The sequence below is a fragment of the Podarcis erhardii genome (genome assembly GCF_964252035.2).
Source record: "Podarcis erhardii genome assembly, chromosome: 1".
NCBI lineage: Eukaryota > Metazoa > Chordata > Lepidosauria > Squamata > Lacertidae > Podarcis > Podarcis erhardii.
The window spans coordinates 44,656,697-44,675,443 of record NC_138497.1 but is presented as its reverse complement, the minus strand read 5'-3'; the positions used below and the strand labels follow the sequence as shown (position 1 = coordinate 44,675,443).

The 18,747-nt window shown below is 44.1% G+C and overlaps 1 protein-coding gene across 5 annotated transcripts in view; it reads right to left on the bottom strand.

Annotated features, from left to right (window-relative positions):
- Window positions 1-18,747, bottom strand: part of MAPKBP1 (mitogen-activated protein kinase binding protein 1) — a 146,569-nt gene that overhangs the window by 77,182 nt on the left and 50,640 nt on the right. For all 5 annotated transcript variants that reach the window (XM_081858228.1, XM_081858231.1, XM_081858229.1 and 2 more), the window contains exon 3: window positions 17,993-18,084. In XM_081858228.1, the coding sequence (XP_081714354.1) occupies window positions 17,993-18,084 (92 nt within the window). The remainder of the gene's footprint in view (window positions 1-17,992; window positions 18,085-18,747) is intronic.

Here is an 18,747-nt window from a genome sequence, read left to right as displayed (position 1 = left end):
TCAATAATGGACTGGATGAGAGCCAATAAATTGAAGCTTAATCCAGATAAGGATGTTAGTGGGTGGTTCCCTAGTCAAGATGGATGGGAGGTTAGCTGCTCTTGATGGGATTATACTCCCTCTTAAGGAGCAGGTACTCCTGAATCCTTTACTGTCGCTTGAGGCTCAGGTGACCTCAGTGGTGTAGAGTGCCTTCCATCAGTTTTGGTTGGTGGTTTGGCTGCACCCCTATCTGGGACAGGGATAGCCTAACTTCTGTTGTCTATGCTTTGGTAACCTTTAGGTTAGATTACTGCAATGTGTTATATAACATTAGCCAGTAGCAGAGGATTCAGCAGCCAGGTTGCTCACTGGAGCAAGACAGTTTGAGCATATACAGTGGTACCTCGGGTTAAGAACTTAATTTGTTCCGGAGGTCCATTCTTAACCTGAAACTGTTCTTAACCTGAAGCACCACTTTAGCTAATGGGGCCTCCTGCTGCCGCTGTGCCGCCACCGCACGATTTCTGTTCTCATCCTGAAGCAAAGTTCTTAACCCGAGGTAATATTTCTGGGTTAGAGGAGTCTGTAACCTGAAGTGTATGTAACCTGAAGCGTATGTAACCCGAGGTACCACTGAAATGCCAATCCTGGCCCAACTGCACTGGCTGCCAAATACTTTCTACACTACACATCATCTTAGCCAAAAGGCCGAGAAGAGGGCCCAACTCAAAGTGCTGGTTTTGACTTATAAAACCTTTAATGGCTCAGGAATACTTTAAAGACCACCTTTCCCCTTATGAACCAACTCAGACCCTGCAATCATAATCTGAGGCCCTTCTTCGTGTGCCTTCTCCGCAAGCAGTCTGGAGGGTGACAATACTGTACAAGAATGGGCTTATTCTGTGGTAGCTCCCCACCTGGGGAATGTTCTTCCCAGGGAGGTTTACCTGGCGCCTTCATTACATTTGGTGCCAGGCAGAAACATTCCTCTTCTCCTTTGAGTAACTGGTGCCTTTGTCTAATTCAACAAGCTAAGGCCTTTTAAACCTTTGTGTTTTTATACTGTAAACCACCCTATGATCCTCGGATGAAGGGTAGCATAAAATTTAATAAATAATAACAACAACACACAATGATCTCTGATTGACTGAGATCATGTCATAGAGGGGAGAGGGAGGGAGGGAGGGAGGGAGGGAGGGAGGGAGGGAGGGAGGGAGAGAGAGAGAGAGAGAGAGAGAGAGAGAGAGAGAGAGAGAGAGAGAAAATCTCTATCCAGTTATGGAACTAGTCTGGGGAAATGGCAGGTGGTAACAGGTGCAAAAAAAAATGAAGGAATGCATTTTTTAGAAAACCTCTCCCAGAAAAGGGGGCATTTTACACCCTGAATTTACTTGGGAGAATTTGGCACAGCCTCAGCATGAACAACAACACCTGCCTAAAAACAACCAGCATAACTCTTCTTTTTTCAAGTATCAAATAGACAGATCCACAACTCATCCCAAAGTCATTGCATAAACAGGAATGGTTCCATGTTTTCTTTCTTTCTTTCTTTCTTTCTTTCTTTCTTTCTTTCTTTCTTGATGAACTGCTTAGGCTAAGAAGAAACAGCCATCTCATCAATAATAGCTTATCACAAGAAAGCAGCACAGAATATCTATCGAGACAGGCAATACATTAAATGATTTAACTCTCTAGGCTTTTATTCAATTAATTAACCCACATGGGAAATCGTACAGAGCAAGTAAACGGTGCAGTACGGAGCGTGTGCCCTGCCCGCTTTTCCGTCCCTTTCAGCCTACAGTAAGCACTTGCACACATACACAGTCACTCTGAGAAGTTTATCTATCACCTGTAGCATATATGAGTACAGTAAGCCCACAACTTACATGCATTTAACTTGTGTGCATTCAGCTTTACAGGCTTGGCAAATATATATACATATAATTAAAAAGGTGAGTGGAAAGGGGGCAGGCATCTGGGGAAAAAAGACTTTGGCAATCCCACTCACCATTGCACCCAAAGTGTTTTGACTATATGTGACTTTGGCTTTAGGCATGATCCCTGGAACATAGACCCCCATGCAGGTTTGTGGGGTTACTCTAATTCTCCCACTATGATTGGTTTGGTGCTTTGCTTTCTTTTGACCCCCTGCCCTGTCTAAACACTGGAACTGGTTATTCAAAAATGTGCTGCCATTGCAGAAAACAAGAGCCGTTACTTTCATATGTGGTGGTCATGTCTCTCAGCATAAAAATATTGGGAAAAGATTACAAAATGAATATCTTAAATATAACAGTACGAACATGGCGCTGGATCCATTATTTCTGTTGCTAAACTTCACATATTGAATTAACCCCCTATATGATTGTGGCAGAAAGAATGATATATAGTCAAACCTGGAGAACCCAGAAGCTACCTTTGTGCAGTGACTGAATTAATAAGCTCTGGGAATTAGCTCTAATGCCAAGTTAACATATTATTTACAATATGGGGAAACAGGGTATGAGGAGAATATATTTGTAGAAATATGGTCTCACTTTATAATATATTGACAGAGAAATATGCTCTAAACAAACAAACTGTGTTTCTAATACCAAGAATCATATCAATAATCAGTGCATTCAGACATATTATGAAATTCTTGACAATTATTATTTTTTTAAATTAAGATTAAAAAGAGAGAGACCACAGAAATCTGCTCCTATAAAGTGGGGAAGGCTGCCTTCTGACTAAGAAAAGGGCCACAAAACCAAGAACCAAAAATCCTGCTCTGCCAGAATGGGAAAGAGAGATCACAAATGCAGGTCTATCAGCACTGTACAAATTAAATTTCATTCTAAGCTATTAGGACAGATTCCTTCACATACAGATATATTCACACAAAATCCTTGGAAGACGTCTGTATGTGTGCCTGCATCGGATTTGAAATGTGGGAAATTCCACATTGAACATGCCCCTGAAATGATGCAAATCAGTCTTCCCCTTTTTTCCTGCTTCGCCTAAATTTCTGAAAACACCCTGTTTAACACACATACCTACTGCAAACATGTAAACCTTTCAATATTAGCAACCACATCAAAGTCAACCAGAAGAAAAGTGACTTAGAAACAGCGAATTCAGGTTCTCTCCCAATTCCAGCCAGTATTTTTCCTCTCCTTGGTCTTATGCAAGCTCAAAACTTGGCTCTAAAAACAAATCACATTGCTACATGGCATAACTGTTCCTAAGGATGCCAAGTTCTTCTCAGGTAAGGGGAGAGGAGAGAACAGGTCTTTATTATTGCCTGTACAAGCACAGTGCTTCCAGCTTTCATAGGATATTCTGACTGTTCCCCCCTTGTTTCACAAGCAGCAGGGAAACCTTAAACTACCCCTTATTCTAGAGCATCATAAACATGACCGGTCCTAACATACCATGCTGTAATGCACTCCAGATTCAGAAAATTCTGCAAAACAGAAGAAGCAGGCTGGTTATTTCCCCCCACCTAGAAAGTGTACTTTGATGGGCTCACTTCCAGCTGTCTGTGGCAGACAACTGTCACCTGCTTCAGAGAAAAGTGTGAAGATGTAACAAAACATTTGAGAACCATATGCTCTCGTTATCTCTCACTTGGATTATTGCAATGCGCTCTATGTGGGGCTACCTTTAAAGGTGACCCGGAAACTACAACTAATCCAGAATGTAGCAGCTAGACTGGTGACTGGGAGTGGCCACCGAGACCACATAACACTGGTGTTGAAAGATCTACAATGGCTCCCAGTACATTTCTTTTTTTTTTTTTAAGATAATTTTTATTAATTTCCAAAACAGAAGACAGAAAACAAGAAAAGAAAAGAAAAACACAGAGAAATAAATAAAATGTGACTTCCCCATACCTCCCCTTCACTGCATCCTTGTTTTGCAATTTTTTAGCAACCCTTCAGTCAATTTTTTCATTTAACTTTTTTGGATTTTCTCAACTTAAACGATTACAGCTGTAATTCTCTGTTTCTTACCCCTTGACATGACGTGGGAATCCAGGGCACAGTCCTTCAATGGCTGCGCTCGTTTCTCTCTGGTCGGGGACAGAGGGTGGCGCTCGGGGGGGAATTGTCATCGCGCCACTCCTTGGTGTGTGGAGTGCCTCAGGGTGCGATTCTCTCCCCGATGCTTTTTAACATCTTTATGCGCCCCCTTGCCCAGCTTGTCCGGAGTTTTGGGCTGGGTTGCCATCAGTATGCCGATGACACCCAACTCTATCTGTTGATGGATGGCCATCCTGACTCGGCCCCCGATACACTGGCGAGATGCCTGGAAGCTGTGGCTGGATGGTTACGTGGGAGCCGGTTGAAGTTAAATCCTTCGAAGACAGAGGTCCTCTGGCTGGGGCGGGATGATATGGGATTGAGGGGGCAACTCCCATCTCTTGCGGGGGTGCAATTAGTGCCAGCACCGTCCGTTAAGAGTTTGGGTGTAATCTTCGATACCTCCCTCTCTATGGAGGCGCAGATTACAGCTATAACAAAGGCGGCATTTTTTCATCTCCGCCAAGCTAAGCAGTTGGCCCCTTATCTCTCTCGCCCTGACCTAGCCACTGTGATCCATGCGACGGTCACCTCCAGACTGGATTATTGTAACTCGCTCTACGTGGGGCTGCCCTTAAGACTGACCCAGAAACTCCAGCGGGTGCAGAATGCCGCGGCGAGACTCCTTATGGGGTCTTCGCTGCGAGATCACATTCAACCGGTACTATACCAGCTGCACTGGCTCCCGGTGGAGTACAGGATCAGGTTTAAGGTGCTGGTTTTAACCTTTAAAGCCCTACACGGCCTAGGACCCTCGTACCTACGGGACCGCCTCTCCTGGTATGCCCCACAGAGAAACCTACGGTCTGCAAATAATAACATCCTCAAGGTCCCAGGCCTCAGAGAGGTTAGGCTGGCCTCAACTAGAGCCAGGGCCTTCTCGGCTGCGGCTCCAATCTGGTGGAACGCTCTGTCACAAGAGACTAGGGCCCTGCGGGACCTGACATCCTTCCGCAGGGCCTGCAAGACAGAGTTGTTCCACCAGGCCTTTGGTCAGGGCGCAGCCTGACTCCCTCCTCTGGCAACCTGCTTAGAATCTTGCTTAATTAGTTGCCATTAATTTGATTTTAATTGATTTTTATAATGTAATATTTTTAGAATGTGTGAATATCTGATGGTTTGATTGTTGATTGTTGTTAGCCGCCCTGAGCCCGGCTTCGGCTGGGGAGGGCGGGATATAAATAAAATTTATTATTATTATTATTATTATTAACAGTTCGAAATTTTACAACAGTTCTTAAGATATACTTTAAATTTTTTCCAATCCTCCTCCACTGCCTCCTTCCTCTGGTCTCGGATTCTGGCTCCCAGTACATTTCCAAACACAATTCAAAGTGTTGGTGCTGACCTTTAAAGCCCTAAACGGCCTCAGTCCAGTATACCTGAAGAAGCCTCTCCACCCCCATCGTTCTGCCTGGACACTGAGGTCCAGCGCCAAGGGCCTTCTGGTGGTTCCCTCACTGCGAGAAGCCAAGTTACAGGGAACCAGGCAGAGGGCCTTCTTGGTAGTGGCACCTGCCCTGTGAAACCCAGCCAGATGGGTGGGGTATAAATAAATTATTATTATTATTATTATTATTATTATTATTATTATTATTGACAAAATTTGACCAGCTCTCTCATCAAACAATAAGGTCATGGAGTGAAGGCATTGTTTTCATAGATGGCCCAGTATAAGCTTTGCTCTTAGCGGCTTTTGCAGAAAGACTTTCGGAGTTTCTTCAGCAGCACACAGTGCTGTACCGTATTGTGTGCAGGGAACCACGGCTTGTGTGCAAAATTGTGTGCAAGGAACTAACCCCAACAGCAGCATTTGAACAAGAGCTCTCTCCCACCTCACCACCAAGATTTACAAAATATAAGAACAAAGCACTAGCTCTTTCTTAGCATCTTTCCGCCCAAAGCATGTTGACGTAAGTAAGGGGTAAATCAAGGGGTACTCAACCCACTCAGGTCTTTGTTGTTACATAAAGTGCAGTAGCCTACTTACTGGCAAGGCTTGGTCCCTGGTATCTCCAGTCAAAAGAATCTCAGGTAGCTAGTGCTGCAAAAAGACCCCCAACTTGAACCAGCAGGCTTAGAAAGCCATTGTCAGTTAGAAAACACAATACTGGGTCAGGTGGATCAATGACAGCTTCATACATTGTTTTTAATGTAAACATTTTCCAAGAACTACTTCAGGATGTTACCGGACCTCCCGGGAACACACAACACCAGGTGCCCCCTTCCTCAGAGCCTGAGACACAATAGTGGGTGCCCGGGAGTGTGCTGACATCACTGCGGTGTGCAGGCGTCACTTGAACACGTGGCAGGGGGGATGCTGACGCCACACACACATGCTACAGGGCCTGCTGACATGACACCAAGTGGAATCGGGGGGGGGGGGTAGCTCCCTCCTTTTTTACAATTGTAAAAAGGGGCCCGCATAGTTGCCGCCTATGAGATCCACTATGCTACTATTTCCAATAGTCTGGAATCAAGCATAGTAAACCAGATGATTCTTCAAAGGGTAAAAATCATACCTGGATTGATAAGTCGTCTTTAAGCCGCCCAGAGTGACTGGGGCAACCCAGTCAGCTGGGCGGGGCATGAATAATAAATAGAATCATAGAATCTTAGACCCCCTGTAATGCAGGAATCTCAGCTAAAGCATCCATGACAGATTAAAATAAAATCTTATTTTTATTCTAATATTAAAATAAAATTAAAACACCCAAACCACCACCATGAAGTCACTTAGCAATATTTGAAATGCAAGCTTAAAGAAAAGCAGTACCAAGACACTGGTGTCTGCAGAGAGTTCTAAGCAACTATTTCAAGTGAGAGGTTAGAAGTTATTATTAAAGCCCTGGGATTATTAGTTTAGGATCTAGTTTATGGCCACTGATGTATCACTTTATCAGATGCAATTTCATTTGTATCAAGGCATGCAAGGATCAATTAGCGTTATAGTAACAGGAAGTTTTCCATGAAGGTCTGCCTGATAATCATGATGTTTACCCAATTACTTTAGGAAAATGAAGGGTATTTTCTTTTATGAAGCCACCCGCAACCTTTATAGGAAGTTTTCTTTCTACATTCAAATTTAGCAGAGGCAGAAGGAAATAAGACTCCACCTCACTGCCAATGGGCCCTTTTTATTTGCAGTTAGTTGGTGGCTACTGTCTCTCCCTGCTGTGGTCCAAATTAGAACACTGTGTAGCTTGTGTGGCTTCTCTTTGGCACAGGGCAAAACCGAGCCCAGCTGCAGGAAAAGTTATTCCAATCACCGCATTCATGTGATGAATGAAAGGGCTGCTATTGCCACCTTTTAGAGAAGAGAAATCCTGCCTGTCTCTGGCTCTACTTGGATATTCCCACATCATCAACACTGTAGTCCAGTGTAAATACTGGAGTACTGGAATGCCACTGGGAACAAGATCTGCTGGTTCAGGGCAAAGGCCTACCCAGTCCAACATTCTGGCCTGGCCAACCAATTGCCTATGGGAAGCCTGTAAGCAGAATCTGAGCACAAAAGCACTCTCCTCAGAATTCAGAAGCAGTACATAGCCATCACAAGAAGAAAATTAAAACTTGATTAGTAAATGGCAATGAAGGGAGTCCATAGGGAGAGCATGGCCAAAGGGACAGCCTTCATCAGACACTGGGTTGTATCCGACTGTGGCTGCATCCAGACAGCACTTCATTTCATTTTCATTATGTTTCTTTACCTGATAATTTCCACATTATGTATGGTCTTTCACAAGATGTAAAAGCAAAATCCAGTGGAAGTTTGGTGCTAATTTCTGTGTTATTTGCTCCCAGGGAAAAAAAATCTGATTGCAACACCATTAACCCAGAAAATCCCAATAATTTTCCACTGCAGTTTCACATGACCAAATTTCGAGTGGCATCTTGGCATACAGTTCTTTGCCACCATTTAAAATTTAGCATGGCATGGCAGTATATCGATCAAAAAGCTGCAGTTGCATAACGCAACAAGTAATGCAGTGTAGAATCTGAGATAGGATTGCTAGCATTATAATAAGGAAAACTACTGCAATAATCCCCACATATGAGTGTACCCTAAGCCTCCAATTACTTTAGACAATGATAAAGATTGTTGTCTGACAGACCAATCCAGAGTTGCCCCACTTTTGCCATCCACCCCATCATGGGTTGATACGTAACCACATATCAACCCACAGTAACCACAATTCAACGTGAGGAATTCATTCAACATGAGGGATCACAAGTTGTGTTCTTTTTTATTCATGAGAACACATCCAGATTTTAAAACAAGTGTTTTGAAGACCCTTGTTTTTAAACATTAGAAATGATGTGTGCTGAAATAAAACTAAGTGCAATCAGTTATCTCCCAGTTTGTGACACGGGACCCTCACACAGGCAAAAAAGGCTATGGCTACTTGTGTTTCAGCCAAGCAAAGTATTTCTTTCCTGCAGTATTAGCAGTGACACAAAATCCTCACAAGCCTTTTCAGACTATTCTTATCTAAGAACGTGATGTGTGCATCTTACAACTTGTCCAAGAAGTTGATTTTCCATTTATGTAATCCTTCGTGTCTTGCCCATTATGCAATTACCTACATACCAGGAAAGCTGACAACAGAGGGGTTCTTTTAAAAGGAGGACCATGGAAATATATATATATATATATACACACATGCAACTGAAAAGGATTTGTAAACAAACCAATGGCCACAGCTGGGAGGAAGAAAAAAACAACACACAACTCTCCACCATTCAGCTTACAATGAGATTTACTGCTCAGTCTACTAAGACTTCATCTCTACATGTGCTAAGCAGATTTCTGGCTGGAGAAACAGTGAGTGGTATCCACTTCTCCACCCCACCCCCTGCCTTGACTGTGACACAGATGGCTGTCATTTTCCAGCTGACTTGGGTTATGTCTGACCTACTATGCACCTCCCAAGCTCAGAAGCTGCAGGTCCTGGAAGTCCATGACTCAGGAGAAAAGAGCTGCCCAAGTTCAGGAGGTTTATGCTAAGCAGCACAAAACTAAGTTATTATAGAAGTGAAGGTTGGGTGAGGGATGGGGGAGAGAGAGAAAAAAGTGGGAGGAAGAGATCACTTGACACTTTGCACTCTGCTCCGTGATTCTGCAGCTCGTGCTGGTATCAGAACTTATCAAGAAGAGGAAGATCTTGCCCCTTCCAAGTCCAATGTGCACACTGCAGACATTTGTTCCAGCATTGCACATGATTTGTGCCCTGACATGACCCATCTTCAAGGGCTAGATTTCTCCTGCAGCTCTGTCTAAAGATCCAAGCTAGAAACAACGGTAGAAAATTTCAATACTGACCTGCCTACTCATGGAAACAGGTGAAGTCTAGTTTGAGTGGGGTGATGTCACACACGTAAAGAATGATTTGTGGTGGTATTTTTGGTTGCCTGCTTCTTTGGGGGTGCATTGCCTGCTTTTCATTGTCTGTGGGGGGTTTTCTTGGGGAGGGGGTGTAGATATTGCTGCCTGCTACTTGGTGTGAGTCGGTGGGGATAGCATCACCAGTTCTTTCTTATGTCAAATGGTTATTTTTGTGGTGCCCATGACAGTTTCTTAAATTTCCAGGTATGTCCTCCGCCCAAGAAGGTTGGGGACTCCTGCTCTATGACATAATCCTTCATGACACAGTTCTGTTTTGTTTTTGGCCAAAGCTGAGCAAGCACCCTAAAAACGTGCCTTCTGTACCAGCTGTTCCACCACTATCCACCAAGCTACCTCTATCTCTTAAGAAGTATCTTCTCAAAAGTCTTCAATGAAAGTCTGTCCTGGATCATTTCATTCCAGTCTCCCCTCACCTGCTCCTATGCTGTCATCTTACAGATATTATTGAAGTCTTTGTGTGTACAGCTATATGCACAAAGGCACAGCTCGCACAAAGCTCGCACAGCACACTTGGAGCAGAGGAACATGCAACCTCAAGGTCATGGCTTCTCTGTGGGGCCCCACACCTTGCTCCCATGTTGAGTGACATGGGATCAAAGAACATCAGAGTAGGGTTAATGTGTTAGCAACACCCACTTATAGGAAGAGGCCATGGAAGTTACCTTCCATGTAGTATTTAAGAGACACAATCATTTGGGATCCATGGGTACATTTGCAAGCTGGAGAAACACAGGCGCAACACACACAGCACAACCAAGTACACACAGCAGCCTACTGTATTGCCTACAATAGAATGATTCTTCCAAGCCTAATTTCAGGGACCAAGGGAATCTTCTGTGGCTGCATGTCTGCCCACAGAAGACATGTTGCAAATGCCCTGTTTAAACAGTATACAAAGCAGCATTATGTTCTCCTAGGGCTCATCCGCACTTCCTCTTGCCCTGCTCCTTTCCCCCATGGGCAAACAACTCTTTTCCATTCAATTGGAGCAAATGGCAATTCAGGTTTTCTTTGGATTGACATTTGCTCCAATCTAGCACTAAAGAGCAGGTTTTCCATGGGAAAGGAGCAGAGCTCGGACCCATGGTTTCTGGGCATGGGACAAGCAAAAGTGTGGAAAGGTCCCAGCTGTTGGAATACAACTCAGGCCTATGTGGGTAACTTACAAATTGCCAGATAAAGCAAGTAAAACATCACATAAATGGAAAAGAGACCTATTACATATATATCCTCCTTTGCCTCCATGCTCCCCCCTCAAAAATTATTTTTCCAACCTCCGTATACGATAGATCAGACTGAGAGATGGTTAACTAGTCCTGCATCATGGCTGAGTGGGGATCTGAACCCCAGTTTCCCAGACCCTAGTCTGCCACACTTAAATACTACACCATGCTGGCTAATGATCAGTGTAGGAAAAGAGGGTTGGGGTCAATGGAATGAGAGGATTTGTTTCCATAATAAAAAGAAAAGAGTCAAATAAAACCATGGTGTATGAAACCCCCCCCCCAATCTGGCTTGGCATTCCTGCTACACTTTTTCTTTTTTGTATTTTTCTGCAGCAATCTCAGAGGGTTTCTTAGTTTTGTTTTACTTCTTGTTTCTAGGATACAGAATCTCAGCAGCGATGTCAACAAAACACACACACAACACAAGTGCATGCATGAGGCAGAACAGGGGTGCAGGGGGAGAAGAATTAGAGAACTGCAAGCAAGCTAAAATTATTATTTTAAAAAAGAGAAGCAACTTAGGAACATAACAAGAGCCCTGCTGGGTCATCCTCCATCTCAGGGGGAGCCAGCATGCTGGCTTCAAGATGGCCTTGGTCTCCAACTCCCAGCAGTCCCAGCCACCATGGGATAATTGGATAAAGCCACTTCCGGCCTGCCCAGGAGGTGGGGTTGCGGGCTTCATGCCCACCCCCACGTGAGCGGGGGCTGGTTTCAGCCCCCGCGAGAACAGGGGAATCCCGGCCGGGTCTGCCCTATTTAGGGCCGGCGCAGAGGGGGCTCGCCCTCTTTTCGCCGGCTAGCCCTCACGTTTTGGAAGCCCTCACATGGAAGCAGTATTCCAACATATGGAGAGCACCAACTGCACTGTTTAATAAAATAGGCAACCAAAGACAGTTCCTACTTTTCCAAGTTTCACTCAGCACTGGTACTAACCTTTCACCAGTATCAACTTTTGGTAGCACACCAGATCAGGCAGGCTTGCTTGCACCTTGTTCTGGATTTAAAAAATCTGAAGACATTAGCATTTGGAAGTAAAATTTTGTATATGGCAATATATGTGTCCTGAATTGCTGCACAAAAATTAGCAAATGCAGCTTCAGTGATACTAGGAATAATATTTTGAAGTTCAAAATATTTTTGGCAGCGTATAGCTAGGAGGTACTATAAATAAGATATTTTAGGGTTAAGAGATTTTATAGAGCAGGCATAGGCAAACTCGGCCCTCCAGATGTTCTGAGACTACAATTCCCATCAACCATGACCACTGGTCCTGTTAGCTAGGGGTGATGGGAGTTATAGTCCCAAAACATCTCAAGGGCCGAGTTTGCCTATGCCTGTTATAGAGGGGGAAGGAATAAGATTCACAACAAGTTTTAAAGGCCTGTTCTTGGATACATTTTTTTAACAGTTGTGTTTTTAAAAGGGGATTGCTCTTAAAACCTACTGGTCTCAGCATTCCTGAGATCCCACTGGCATTTCCTATGCACAGGAAGGTGGAGCCAGAAGGGTGTGGGCATCACATTGGCACCAGAGGAGGAGGGACCTAGGATCGTAATAATTTGGGCTATTAAGATCCCAGAGACAGCAGGTGCCAGAGGTGCTGAAAGGATTTACAGGCTCCAAAACATATGTGAGTAAATGAGTTCAGCCTTTGGCATCCTCCAGAGTCCACAGAAGAACTGACACAATATTCCAGGGATGGGGAACTGTCTAAAAGGCATTTGTCACTTGTGTATAATTAAGACACACACATGCCATACTGATGTGCCTCATTATTAATACAAACCCAACCACAAGAATGCAAAGAGCTTAAGCACAGGGAACTAACAGAAGTCATGGGAAGCCAATCACTTCTCTAATTTTTCAAAACAGGCACATAAAAGAGGAGAGGAAAAGAGAAGAGAAAACTGTGTGTTGGGCACAGAAGAATTAAGCCTGCCTACAGATCTTGAGAAATAACTTAATGCTTTCCGGGGGCTGAGAGAAAAGCACTTATAGGACTGCAGAGAATTCCCCAGAGGCTCTGAACCAAACACTTGCACAGCAAAATCTGGGAACCAAAAGGTGTGGTGCATGGTGGGTCAGCTTCTGGCACCAGGATTCTCGATGCCGCCTCCTCACCCTCAGAATTTAGTCCTTTACCTGGAGACTCTGAAGTAGGGCTCAATAAGAGGCCACTCACTAGGGCTGCCATACAACCGGATTTTCCCAGACGTATCCAAAACACTGCAGTCGGCAGCAGTGCCTGGGCAGTAATCAGGCAAATGTCTGGGAAAATCCAGGTACATGCCAGCTCAGCAACTTTTCTGTCCGGATTTTCACTGTTTGAAATTTGGCAACCCTAACTCACACATCACCAAAAGAGAAGAAATGCAACACACACACACACACACACACACACACGAGAGAGAGAGAGAGAGAGAGAGAGAGAGAGAGAGAGAGATGAGAGGGCAGATTTGCATAAAAGTCTGTATATGCTAATTTATATGTATAGTTGCACATTTGGAAATATTTACTGTAATTTGGAATAGAAATACATCAATATAGAGGGGAAGACTGTGATAAAGTGACCTCTGTGCCTCCTCTGTCCACTGTCCTGCTGATGGGCAAATTCAAGGATCATGATCTCCCTTCTTAAGGAGTCTGTATTTTTAATATGGGATTGAATGGGACAATCCTTCAAATAGAGGACTGTCTTTTGTAAGTAACGCACATGAACACCCTGTGGCTCAAGTTCAAGTCAAATAGGCTGCAGTTTTCCCAGCAGATGCTGCTACTGAACCCAGAAACCTCAATATTGCCCACCTGACATTTAACAGCTGTGTGTAAAACAAATATAGCTTGCAAATCTAGTTTTGTTAGGATTTGCGCTTTTATTCAGCAGAAGCCAGTACAGTATTCAAGTGTAATGCAGCTCACATACATTTAAAGAAAACAAGAAAACAGAAATAAATCTAACAGCAAAATAGCGTTATTTTGGTGGTAATTTCATGATATTTGAGACTTTTGAAGGATCGATCCATGTTAACAGTTAAATAAAAATTGGTGCTTTCAAACACAGCAAAAAATAAAGCACTGTTACATAATTTAGCCCTCTGGCTAGAGCAGCAAGGGAGTTGAATCTGGAGACTGCCCTGTGATTTAAATTAATGTTGAGTCAACTAGCAGGGCATCTGGAGACGAACAGATCAGAACTGAAGCATATGCTAAGAGCAGGCACCCATGCAGGCACCCATGCAGGGCAAGGACACTGTACTCTGGCTCAGGACAGCAAAATGCACATCAAGAAGAATGAGTGTTCTGCTTCCCATTGCCAGAGAGAGAGTGAGCGAGAGAGAGAGAGAGAGAGAGAGAGAGAGAGAGAGAGAGAGTTTAAAGGAAGCCTCAGAATGAACACTCAAGAGAAGCCAGTGACAGAAGCCAATGCCATCCCCCCCCTTTTCTTTCCCCCCTGCATACTGCCAAGAAGGTATAAATCCTTTGAGAACAAGATAATAAAACAAACTGACCTTGCAACCCAATTAGGTCTGCAAACTGTTTCTCTTGTGTGTTTTGGGCCAATACAACTGCAGAGGATAAACTGAACACAAAGCGTTGTCTTGACAGTGGCAAGCTTTATCAGCATCACAAAGCAGCTAGGCATAGCATGGAAGCAGCCGGCTGTTCAGCCAAGGCACAGAAGGGCTAGGCTTCAGACAGGAATCCTATGTAATGGGCCATGGGGGAAAGATACCACCTTGATTCCATTAAGCAGGATCATTTAACCACATAACTTCCCCAAATCATTTCAAACAAAGTCAAAATAATGTTTTGGCACTACTTATTAGGCTCAGACTTGGCATACGTTCTTCTTGATGATGGAAATTGCCAGCAAATTAGTTTTTGTTTAATAGATGTGCAACTTCACAGGAAATGCCTCAGAGAAACTTCACAGGAAATTCCTCTTACCAGTTTCACACTTCTGAAAAAGCCAAAAGCTGCAGCAGAATTTTGCAGTATCCCCACACTTTGTTAAAATGCCATTAGCTTGAATTTTTAAGACAATACAAAGGAAGGACACACACCTGCAACACATGCTTGCTTATCAAATGGAAAACAAAGAATTCCTGCCATTCTACTGCAACCTAAATATTACTGTGTAGGAGAAGGAAACTGCATCCATGCGCACTGAGAGAGAATCAAAAAGAAACATTGACTTGAAGCAAAACTGCGCCACAGCTCAAAGCAGTAAAGCAACCACCTCTCCAGCATTTAAAACTTCCATATTTCAAAAATCTACTGTGAGCAGATACTCAGTTAGTAAGGCTAAGAATCATCACACTTTTATAACAGCAAATGCATAATATTCTAAGCGAAACCAGTTTCTGGGAATGAAAAGAGTGCTGTTATGCTCAGATGCTACTTGCAGGCTTTCCATAGGCATCTGGTTGGCCATTGTGAGAAGCACAAAATGCTGGACTAGATGAGCCTTTGGCCTGATCCAGCAGTGCTCTTTCTATGCCTTCAAAAACACGTAGTCAAAAGCCATTCATAAATAATTGAGAAAACAGCAAGGCATTCTGGATGACTGCAATAATGATGGCAGGGAATACTCCACCTTATTGCTATGGACAATCCACCTAAATAAAAAAACCCATGTTTGCAGCAGAAGCAATACATGCCAGAGCCATCATCTCTCCAAAAGGCAAGAACAAGGGATATCAGACATGGCTTCAAAGCAAGCACAAAAATTTGATTCCTGCACACTTCCTTTGGGGTGGGGAGATGGAAGATTCCAGTACGCTTGGCCTTGCCTCATTTAGATTTGCTACAGGGCTCTCTTTCATCTCCTCCATGCTCTAACAGTGGGCTGTTTTTATCTTGTGATCTTATCAGTATTCCTCTAGCTTCCCTCAAACATCCAAAGTGAGGACACCTCCAGTTCCACCTCAAATTTAACGTTTTCAGCATTTAGATGGCAACTCTCGTGTAAAGGGTTTACAGAACTTTAAAAGAAGAGGAGAGAAATGCCATGGGTAGATGTTTTGGCTTGGACCTGCAATATCTTGGTGGCTTTTAATTTTTAAGCACTTGTAGACGACAGTAGTACTCGTACCAAGCCCTTTTCTTACACCCATACCTCAGATTCCACAGCCGCATCCTAGGAACCAGGTTTTTTTTGGGGGGGGGCAGCATGTGAGCAAAATGTACAGTAACTCGTTTAAATGTATGCAAATTAAATATCGCTAAGCACTGACTGTAAGCTTAAAAACCACACAGGGTGACAAAAGCTCCTCTCAACGGCAGTCACATGGCAAGCCTAGCTATGACAAAAATGATTGCTGTGCTACCCGCATTAATAGACATATTGTTGCCAAACCGGCAGCTTTCTAAGATTGGCCTCGATTTCTTCTCTTCCCACTCCAAACTAATTATAGGCACCCAGATGCATTAGCAAAACTAAATGCCAAAACAAACTAAATATCTATCAAGCTCTAGAATCACTGTTCGGCACTCAGCATCACCTTTGTCAGCTTTTCCAGCTCCTGTTCCCTTATGCACATGATAAAAATACAAGGAAGCTGTATTCAGGCATTCCTGAAGATCCCAGAGATCTGCCTCCAACATGGACTTACATACTTCACCCCTCTTAAACTCTCGATTCCCCACTTATGGAGCAAAAAGCATCAGGTCTCTCACGGGAAGAGGGAGTTTGCCACCTGTCCTCATTTGTGTCTGACTGTCCAAAGCATCACTCTGCCGAGCATGACAAGGTTCAACAGCACCAGAGACAGTTGTTCAGTTCCATGGTTATACCCCAGCATGTCTGCAGGACCAGGCATCAGACTTCCCATACCCCAACCCAAATAATAAGAGATAAAGGAGACTGGTTTTCGGTCAGAACAGGCCCCAACTTTATTGAATAGTTGAAAGAGGTTTGGGCATGGGGCAATCTAAATACTTCTGGCTCGCCCATGGAAGTGACGCGTGGTCAATCCAGATATAAGTCTTAAGACTTATATCAAATAGGGTGACCCCCGCAGGGACCACTGCTTGGGGGAGTGCCTTCAGCCCTGGCCCCACCTGAGCGTGCGGACATGACCACTACCACCAGATCCCTTTAAGGGGATACCCCAGCGTTTGGAGGGGCAGGCAGAGTCTACAACTCCCCCTCCATCCAAAGCAAAGGATTGCCCCAATGCCCAACCAGTTGTGACAATTACTATGTGGTAGGCAGAACCACCAGGTCGGTGCCAATTAGCCCAATGGGCAAATTCCTACCCAGCACCTTAAAGGATGGCGACCACCATAGCCACAGCTATAAGCTTAAACCAAGGGTGGCTGGGCAGGGAACCCCGGTGCAGGAACAAACAGGCTGAGCCCCAGGTGCTGGCTGCTTAAATGGGCAAGGGGCGGATCCGAGGGAAGCCCACCGTCGGCTCCATCGGCTTCGCCACCAGCACAGCCCAAGCCCTGGCCTGCATCCCCATTTGCCAAAACAGGGAGCAGGCAAAGATACAGTTCCTTATAAGAAGGGCACAGCCAGTTTGAATTCCCTCAAAGGGGTGAGGGAGCTTGTTGTCTTTAGGAGCTTGGAAGGGAAAAGGCAGGTGGGAAGAGCCTTGCCTCTGCTTCAGAGGCCTGTGGGACCCAGGGCTATTCCAGTTCCCTCTCATGTACATAAATCTTAACAGAAGATTCACTCAGAAAGGGCAAACAAAAGCAGCACTGCACAGTCACCACTGGAAGCTTTTGCCACTGCATCGAACCCTTACTGAGAACAAGCCAACCCAAGATACATACTAGTGCTTATCTCTACATTATTATTGAGATAATGAGAATCGTTTGGACCCACTTAAATAAAAGCTGGAAAGAACAGTGGAAGCTCCAGAATCAAAAGAGTGGCCAGGTTCTCTCTCTCTGCATGAACAAAGGAACCACTTCCTGTGAAACTTCACATATCACAAAACTACCCAGCAGCCTTATGGAGCATCTTCAGATTGAACAGGAGGCCAGAATCCATCCAATTTTCACATTTTCATCATGTCCATGTTCAGCATAGTACCAAATCCAATTATTATTATATTTAAAAAATTAACACTTAGCTAAGAGCTAGAGGAGGAACCCTAGAGAATAATTTAATTAGTTATGATAGGTAAAGAGTCTTCCTTGCAGCAATTTAAACCTACCCTGCTGATGTTCCTCATAATTGGAGGGAGTTTTATGAGGCTCTTATAAAATGCATCACTCTGCTACATGACAGATTTGGCATAAGCTGTACCTTTAGGCTGACAACGTGCATTCATTGTGTAACACCCTCAATGACTCACCCAGCTGGATAAGCAACGAGACCACTCTTTGGATCACAGGCCAATCCTCTGCCTCCAGAGACGGTGATTCCCAGCACTTTCTCCAAGGTCACCTAGTCAAAAAGAGAGAGAGAGAGAGAGAGAGAGAGAGAAATGAGATTCATGCAGATTGAATTCAACTTCATGTAACCACAAGCTTCAATTTGTGTGCATGTGTGTGAATATATATTGTTTCGGTGGAGACTGGAAGATGCACATAATCAGCAAAGATGCCATCAAGTGTCAAGAGCTGTTCTCTTGATGCAGATGACAGACATATTTAGTAGGTTCTGTGTAGAACAAAACAACAACAACAACAACAACAACAACAACAACAACAACAACAACAAGAAGAAGCTGGTTCATAGCCAGTGTTTTGAGAAGGAGATTTATAGAACTATCACAGTAACTGGAACCAACAGAAAAGCATGGGAAATACTGGGAGGGAGGTTAGATAAAAAAGAAAACTACCAAGCAATGAACCGTGTTGGTCCCACCCAAATCCCTTTTGCGTGTCTGATGTAGCTTCCCCAAGAGATATGTAAAAACATTCAGATTCAAAGGCGACTATGGGTCATCTCGCTTTCAGGCCAAGGGAGCCAGCATTTGTCCACAGACAGCTTTCCGGGTCATGTGGCCAGCATGACTAAACTGCTTCTGGCACAACGGAACACCGTGACGGAAACCAGAACATATGGAAATGCTGTTTACCTTCCCACCACAAGAGTACCTATTTA